Source organism: Struthio camelus, chromosome 9 (genome assembly GCF_040807025.1).
Source record: "Struthio camelus isolate bStrCam1 chromosome 9, bStrCam1.hap1, whole genome shotgun sequence".
Lineage (NCBI taxonomy): Eukaryota > Metazoa > Chordata > Aves > Struthioniformes > Struthionidae > Struthio > Struthio camelus.
The window spans coordinates 21,455,357-21,464,019 of NC_090950.1; the positions used below are offsets into that span (position 1 = coordinate 21,455,357).

The window sequence follows — 8,663 nt, forward strand, 5'->3', positions numbered from 1 at the left end:
CTTTGGGGGAGGGGAGGAAGTTTCTGATGCAGAAGGAAAAATCTTTAAGAATCTATCAGATGCCACAGGACACTGGGGCATTTTACTGTGGTCTTGATTAAAGACCTGATTTAAAACTTAACAAAAACTTCTTGAGTTGCCACTTGATTGTGGAAGCCCCAAATCATGCTTATTCCATATTCCTTTTCTTCCCCTGTCATTTTCAGAAACTTTTGCATCATATGACTACAGAGATATGAGCCCTGGGTGCACATACGCTTCACTGTTTTGCAAAACTCAGGTAGTCTTCCATAAAGCTTCCAAGATTCTCCCTCCCCGTTGATTCCTGGTGCTTTAATGCCTTTCTCAGGGACACCTCAGACCTTCAGGGCACTCCTAGCGTCATGTGCAAAAAGACCATGTCTCCTCAGAGCATAGACTGATCCAGGGAACTCTGTTCAGAGCTCAGTTACAGGCAAGTGTTAAGTAACATGGCTGTTCTGAGTGTGTTTTCAATAAACTGATATCTGAAAATGCAGTAAACAGCTCATAAGCCTAGTTTACGTGGTGTCAGCATTCCAGCATTAACCTGGCAACAACTCTGAAGCACAGTTTGACACACCCAGGAGCTTAGTCGCAAATGCTGTGGATGCCAGTAAAAAATGTTTGTTACATGCCCATAGATCTCAAAAGCTCTTGTAACATAAAATGGGTACTTAGCAAAGGAGTAAGAGGAGTTGAGTCCCTCTTTCTAAATCGCACTGTGACTGACACAAAAGTCCTGTCCAAGCGAAACATTTTTGAGAGAAGGGGACCAGTGGCAAGATTGTGCTTAATTTTTTAATAAGCTATTTTTGCACTGTTTACTGACATGGACTAAACTGAACTCAGTTCCTATGTTTCTTAATCTCTTCTAATGAACACTGTGATAAAAGCTGCAAGGGGTTTTACCCTAACAGTGCCTTCCAGTTTGTGAATTTTATTTTGTCATGAGTGTTTCTGTGGTATGGAGTCATTCCAGAGCTTTTCCTCTTATCTATTTACTACTTAAGTGAAAAGATAAGACCTATTTAGTCAAGTTTACAGGTATTTTCTCAAAAAGCATATTTTTTTCAAAATAACATCTGTAAAATCGGTGGAAGAAAAACACGTTTCAGCCTAGCGCTCTGACTTACTGTGAGGATTTCAGTCTGGGTGAATTTGCTCTTTCTCCGCTCTGAGCTTTGTGGGAAGAGTGTTGGCTGCCATCACTTAGGCTGAAGATTTTCTTTTACGTGAATAATCAGTAATGGTGCAAGGAATGAAGAAATACTGATTATTGTGGGAATAACGCATGAAAAAAATTCTCTGTAGCTTTATAGGGAGCACAAATTTGGTTATTGACTAACGAAGCGGAGGACTGTTGGCACACACGTCCTGTCTGTGGATGACTGTTACGGAGTGAGGAGGGCCAGGATGTGCCAAGGCCTTGTGCAGGATGAGACTTTAAAGTCATCATAGACCAAAAATATCACACAATTCTTAATAAAACAGTTTGAAAACTCTTTGTATTTTGTGTATCCATGTTATTCTTCAGAATTATTTTTGAGGTAATCTGTTAAAGAGGTGTTCTTCTGAAAGATGAGTAAGTTGTACTCTTAAATATTATAGAAGGGCTTTGCCTTTAAATATACTGCCAATTTCTTGTCGTCTTGAAGAGGAGAAACAGCATTTTCTACATTTATTAAGGTCATCTCAGTCATACAAAGAAGCAAGTATTTTTTCTTTTTTGTTTGTTTTTTTTGTTTTTTCTTCCATAAAACATCTTCTGCTCTCTGCTGTTTCCTTCCTTACCCAGGATTTTTTGTAGCGATAGAAATCAGGTCATACATATGGACTGAAGGACTTCGGATGGACAATGTGTCTTGCAATGAGAGTTGCTCTTCAGCATAATGTTTCTCTTAGACTTTATTGCACAGAGTTTGTCACACGTACTACTATTTAATTCTCTGCTTTAAAAGCAGGTCTTTGCTTTCTTGTGTTCAGTAACAAGACTTGCTGCGTGAGGACTCCCTCATAAGCCAGTTGTGTTTTGGGAGGGAAACCATGGCTCCTTTCCTACTGTTTATATTGCAGCTGGTTCATCATATTGAATCAGCACTTTCCTCCTTCCTAAGTTAGTCTAATTCTAGTTTCATCAACTGCTACGATTTCCGTGTGGATGGAGATAGAGGACAATATGCTATTTCCCACTTCTCCTCAAATCCTTTTTTTCAAGTCTTCCTTATTTGTACTTATTTTCTGTGTGATGGCTGATACTGTAAACACAATGATTATTCTGAACCTTCCTCTTTTGGTAGTCACATTTACAGCTCTTTATTCACAAGTAGAAACTTCATTTCAAACTTCTGCCTGTGTGTGTTAGCTGTCCATAACATTTCATATTTCAGTCTCTTTTTGCTTAATTTTTTTTTCTTTTCCGTTGAGTATTTTTCATCCGTTTTGTTTTTGTCTTTGTTTTGTTCCCCATTCAGGAGCAATTATGTTTGCCTCTACATATTTTAGAAGAGAAGGGTTTGACACAGGTAGCTGTGACTGTCCAGGCGCTCCTGGAGCTGGCGCCCCCAAAGCAGCAGCAACTTCACCACTTGTCTGCTGTGTAGAGACCTCCAGGACCTTTTGGGTTACCTTGGCTAAGCAGAAGGACGTGAAGACTTTACTGCCCATGCAGTGCATCCAAACGCACAGAGCTCTGTTCTAAGGCAACGAGTTTCCGTGATTCCTGACAGGAATGTTTTGCCTCATTTCTCCACTTTTTTTGGAGATCACAACAGTTTCCAGTAACAGTGTTTTTATTTTGGGGATTTTTTTTGGTTTTGTTTGTTTTTTGCCCCTTAAAACAAAGTGAGGAGGGCAGGGAGTCCCATCGGTTGGTTGTTTGGAGCCAGCTGCAGACCTTGTAGATGGAGACACTGGTGTACGGTTTGGAAAGTGAAATGATTCCTAAGAGGATTTGTTTTTTAGAAGGATGTTGTTGCAATGGGTGTATGAGGAACGAAAGTTCTTTCCTTCCTCGCAGGGTTCAAAGAAAGGGAGTTTCTTTGCCTCTAAGAAACACTAGCTCTTTCCATAATATAAAAAGGATTTCAGGTTAAGATTGTGTTGTATAGTGTTTCATCAGAGGGATGAGCCTCATGGAGCAGTGACCTATGTTGGCATGTCCTCGGTATTTAAATCTGAAGAATAACTTTTTTTTTCCCCCCCTCCAAGGGGAAAAAGTACTGCATGGTATCGCCACAAGAAACACACATCTTAGTAAAAGATACTAAACCAGAACGGTTCCATTTGTATTAAACACTTCAGCATTCTTGCTGGGTTTAATTTTTGTTTGGGTCTTAATGTCTTTGTCTGGAAATTTTTCCAACATCAGTGGAGGAAATCTCCTTCTACCTCCTCTCACCTCTCCTTCCAGGCCCGTAGGGATGCATTTGGTTACTGAATGCTTTTGTCAAAGGATGACTAAATGTCATCAAGAATCAGGTACCTATTTTCACTGCAGTGCAAAGAATTACAACCTGCCATGCTAATCATTAGAAACCCATTATTAAATAAAATTGTTAGCAGGGGCTGGAGCATCTTTATACAGTCCTGCCAACACTGGTAAATGTCCCAACCACTGAAAATTAATGATTTTAAGAACAGAATTACTGAATTTCCATGGGTGGGTTGCATATTATCAAAGCAGCAATCTGTTGCAAAATGTAGTTTATATTTGTAGGTTTGACAGGGCTTAAAAAAAAAAAAAAAAAAAGCCTTTCTCATTGGTGGTCAAGTAGAGTGATGCACTCATTTTACAGGACTACTATTACTTCCCCCTTCTTTCCTTATGCAAAAATGGAAATTGAAAATATAGGAATAGGAGAGACACCAGCCAGATTTTGCATTTTACTTTAAAGTCAACCTGCAAATCAAAGACTAGTTTTCTGTGCCTTGGTCCCACTGACTAGGCCAGGCTTATTACCAGATCAGTAACGCAATTTTTCCCACCCTCCCCCCCCCCCCCAAGACCTTGCAAAATCCAGTTTTCCATCTGTGCCATTCTTTCGTTAGTTTCTGGTCTGCTTAAAGTATCCCAAAATGTTACAAATGTCATGTAGTGCATGGGATCTGAGACCAACTTCAGGCACTGGACAGCTAAGTCCATCATGGGATATATTGGAACCAGCATATACCAAGAGGATTTAATGGGGATAAAGGAATGAAAAGAAATAGAAAAAAGCTAGCTAAAAGTCACCTTTGCTGAAGTAAACGTGCTGTGGGAGCGCTGACAAAGACTGGTCTTAGCTGGGTTTTTCCCCATTTGATAAGCCATTTTTCTGTTTTGCTCCCGCTTTGTTTTACTTCATGTAATTCTTTGAAGGTCCATTGGGGTGACTGTTTTATCCTGCATTTCATGTAATGATTGAAACCACTGCCTCTTACTGGCATTGATTGATCATGTTGCAAGTCTAAAAGAACATGCCAAGGGTATTTAGGACTGCACTTGAAAAAAGAAACGTTATTTTCCTACTGGGTAAGTGGGTTGCGCTGAACTCTTCAAAATCTAAACATACCAATGACTTGCAATAACAGAGGAAGAGAGCAGCTCCATACAGGCATACTTTCCTCCCTAAGTATGTTCTGGATTTCACTAAATTTCACTTGTGAAGATTGTTGGTGGTGCTTAAGGGATTGCATAAAAATGCAAGAAGAAAGCTTTCACCGAAGTCTCTGCTGTAGTTAATCGAATGGAAGATTTCTACCACTCGCAACTAAACAGTACAGACCACGTGTTTCTGGTATGTTTGCGTCTGCGCATAATTTGAGAGGGCGCCGAATTTATCTTAGTTTTCAACATTAGGTCATTTGTGTCATGCGTAGGCGTGCTACTTAAATAGCACACTCTTCTTAAACTACTTAAATGTATCTGTTTTAAGAAAACACTTCCCTTCCTAGATTTATAAGGATGTGTTGTTTGCTCCAGTCCAGCTTCCAGCACCTATAGAAAATGAAACTTAGCAGTATTCAGGTTGGTGGAAGCTTGACATTTCATTAATACTAGTTTTTAGGAATTAACGGGGTGGGGATGGGGAGTTGTGTGGACTTGAAGAAATGGCCATTTCCTGGTGTGTCTGGTTAAAACAGCTACTCTTGTGTATCATGAACATGTACACGCAGCAGCTGAATTTTATATAAAGAGGAGTGCTTGCATGAATGGGCAGGCATTTGTCCCAAATATCACTTACATTGTTCCTAGCAACCATTCACTCTGGCAATTTCTGTACAGTGGTCATGTTACTTTCACTTTTATAACCTTGTATTTTCATGCCGGCAAACAGTAAATCGTGACCAGATGCTTAGGACAAAAATCCAAGCCTGAAGTTTCATCACATGGTTTATTTAACGTATTATACCAAAAACCACTTCAGTTTTCTTTTGCAATGAAATGGGTTGGGATTTGTTTGGTGTGTTTATGTGCAATTTTTGTTGTATCCAGTGAAAAGAATATTTTAAAACACGTGTAAAATTGTATTTTGTGTGCTACAGCAAGAGGCAATTGTCTTTCCTTTCTGGGGCATTTGTGTTGGAGGGTGTGGGAGGAATCCGTTTGAGTGTTTAGTGCTCGCTAGTATTTATATACTAACTCCATTGTGTTATGATTCTTCCTCAAATGGTGTCAAACATCAGCGATGTTAAAAACTCAAAATCAAGCAGCACTGGCACTTAGGAGTCCTTGATAGTATTGAAAAGATCAGGTTAAAACAACGGGGATTTGATCCTTCCCCCTTGTGAAGGGGGAAGCTTCCTTTAAGGCCTCTTCCTTGGTGGCCTGTTTAAAATACATTTGAAAACTTTATACAGTACCGAGAACATCTCGGTTGTTCTCAGTAGTGACGTGATGGCAAGTGGTATTTTTAGCCTTTTAGGACTATAAATGGTTCTTTGAAAACTGTTTTTAGAAACAGAGGACTTTTAAGGTTAATTTGGACGTCTAAAATCTTTTGTATAGATACTGTGTTTTACAAAGCGGTCTAATTTTGTTATTTCTGAAAACAGTGTAAACGTGTAATTAATAGAGTAAAGGATTTTAAGCTTCATCCCATGCTGTATGTCTGTAAATACATTCCATAATTTCTAAGTCTGTTAAGTATAAATATGTCTGAAAATTGTATACTTTATTTTAAATTGCCTGTATTCTGCCAGTAGTGTGAACTCCTAGCACACTGATAATATAAAACAAAACCAGGGGTAATTTGAAATAAAGTTTTAAAACTTACGTTAATTACGATATTTCTTCCTGCTGTTTTTCTGTTGCATCAATGAATGTTACATCCTGTGTGTCAAGTGAATATTCACCTTCTGAATTATCACACTGGACAGTTAATGGACCTGTTTTGTTTCTCTTGTTTTCATAACATCAGAATTTTTCGTTCCCAATTAGCTTTTATACGCGCCACTGCAGCCACTTCAGACATTCTCAGAGAGATTTTTCAGCCTTTCCTAGGTACTGAGTAGCAGTGATTTTTGTTCAGAATCCTTTATCCCTCCCTTCTCCCCCACCTCCCACTTTTTTTGCCTCAAAGTGAGCAGTGCAGCATACCTTTTGGGTCTGGGCAGTTTGCCGCTGCCAGTGCTGGTACTCCTTGCAGTTCTCATGTTTTGTTTGGGTTCAGTCTTTAAAATTTGCACCCCTGTTTCATGCTCCTCAGCACTTAAAAGCTTTGTTCCTATTAATCCAAATGTTTGTTCCTCTTTTCCTCCCTCCTCATAGCTAGTTTGAATTATTAAAAAATATGAAGCCTAGAAATTGCCAGAGAAGCACAAACCCTCCCTACTTCGTACATGCTGCATAGCCCCATGGTACTGCCTTCCCTGCTCACTATGCTACTTCAGCATCCTTTTTTCAACTTTGGCGACTCCATCAGTTTTCAGCCATGAGTGCTTGGGACAACTCAGTTCCTACCTTCTTCAGAGCTGCCCAGCTCTCTCCAGGTGTTTTTCTTCTTTATCTAAAGTCTCCTCCTAACCAGCTTCTCAGTCTCCAGCCTTTCTTCTCCATTTGTCTCCTTAGAAACCTCTTTGTCCAAAAGACTCGTGATTTCTCATTTTCCCTGCAGAAAACATCTTATGATCTGTTCTTTGATCGTGGAAAAATTGAAATCAGCTGGAAAAATTGAGCAGTACCAGCCCTGGCAAAGTTGCCCCAAAATGCTAGGTTTTGTGACTCTCTGCCCTCTGTTCCAGTCACTGGGTGTGCTCAGCTTGTTTACTTGGCAACCATATAGCTGAGAAACAGAAATCTATTCTGGTTCCTCTGCTCAAGCAAGGTAATGTTCTTGAGGAGAGCAGTGACCCTCAGAGCTGCTGCTGCAGTGGAGGAACTGGATGGATGGCAGCAGAGATCTCCCTGGGTGAAAGTCCAAGACAAGAACGTGCTGTTGCCTGGTGGGCATAAGCTCACCGAGGTCAGATAGGGTTAGGAAGCCTTGTGTCCTATCTTACAGGTCAGTATGATCCAGTGGCTCAGACCACCTGATTGGGACTCTGGAGATTGCATTCCCCTCCCACCTTCCCTGCCTACTGGAATAATGTAAATCCAGCTGAAAACAAACAAAAAATTACCCTCCCCCCTCTTACACAGACATGGAGTTTCCTGATTTTGGAAGCAGACTTTGCTGTGCCTGTGGAATATATATATATGCATATTTTTTCCCCCCTCTTTGAGATACCAGTCACTGAAATGGAAGTTTTGAATAATTTCATGACTAGTGCAGTATGTAACTTCCTGCTGGCTCATTTACTGCAGGTCCAGGGTGCTGGATCTGCTGCGATGCTTCGTGAGGGTCAAAATCCATAAAAATAACTGCTCTTATCCTGGCATTGGGACCTGGGGCTTGAAGAGGAGCCCAGCCTAGGCGGAGCTCCCTGGATGAGGAGGATTTTTCAGAATTACATTGTTTTGTTCTCAGCTGCAAAGCAAGTGAAAACACTAGTCCCCATCCTTTGCCATGCTTTCAGCAGATTTCAGCTTTTTGGTTTTATTACTAATGAGTGTGTGTGCCTAGAATTTACGATAAAAAAGTGGAGATTTACTCTTCCTCTGTTTTCTCCTACTTTTTCCTTAGCTCAAGCTATCTGAAGAGTTAATGACCAAGCTTCATTCTCTCCGCCCAAACAGGTCACCTGCTAACGTCCACCATGTATGGAAAATATTAGTCATAAATGAAACATATCAAAAAAGTCAGGGAGTGAATGAAAAGGAAGAGTTAAAATTAGGAACATAACTCCAGTGGTTGCTATGAGGCGCCTACTGCAATAAGGAGCCATGGTGCAGACATGCGATGTAAGCATAGTCTTAGCTTGGCTCCTGCAAGCAGCAGACCAGACTAATCCCTGTTCTTACCACAATGTGGGGACCACGGAAAGCAAGTGAATGTGTTTTCTGCTTTGGTATCAGTGCTCTGAATGGGCACACGTTCTGGTTTAAGCTAACCAGCAATATTCCAGTGGTAATATCAATGCTTTCAACTCGAGTCTGTCTAAAGTGTCTGAAATTTCAGTACTCCCTTGACAATCCACCCAGCCTGATAGTCAGGCACCAGCCCCTTTCCTTCCATTCAGACAGAGTTCTGAGCCAAACACTTTCTGCTTGCAATTTCAGTCCT

The 8,663-nt window shown here is 40.5% G+C and overlaps 1 protein-coding gene across 19 annotated transcripts in view; it reads left to right on the top strand.

The window, feature by feature from the left end:
• LRCH3 (leucine rich repeats and calponin homology domain containing 3) overlaps positions 1 to 6,277 on the top strand; it is a 68,836-nt gene extending 62,559 nt beyond the window's left edge. For 7 of the 19 annotated variants that reach the window (XM_068953807.1, XM_068953816.1, XM_068953805.1 and 4 more), the window contains one exon: positions 2,493 to 3,750. In XM_068953807.1, the coding sequence (XP_068809908.1) occupies positions 2,493 to 2,621 (129 nt within the window). In that variant the 3' untranslated portion in view covers positions 2,622 to 3,750. Of the gene's footprint in view, positions 1 to 1,332; positions 1,524 to 2,492 lie in introns of those variants that run through there. The other 12 variants (XM_068953812.1, XM_068953797.1, XM_068953803.1 and 9 more) reach the window with 2 other exon arrangements.
• The last annotated feature ends 2,386 nt before the right edge of the window (positions 6,278 to 8,663 follow it).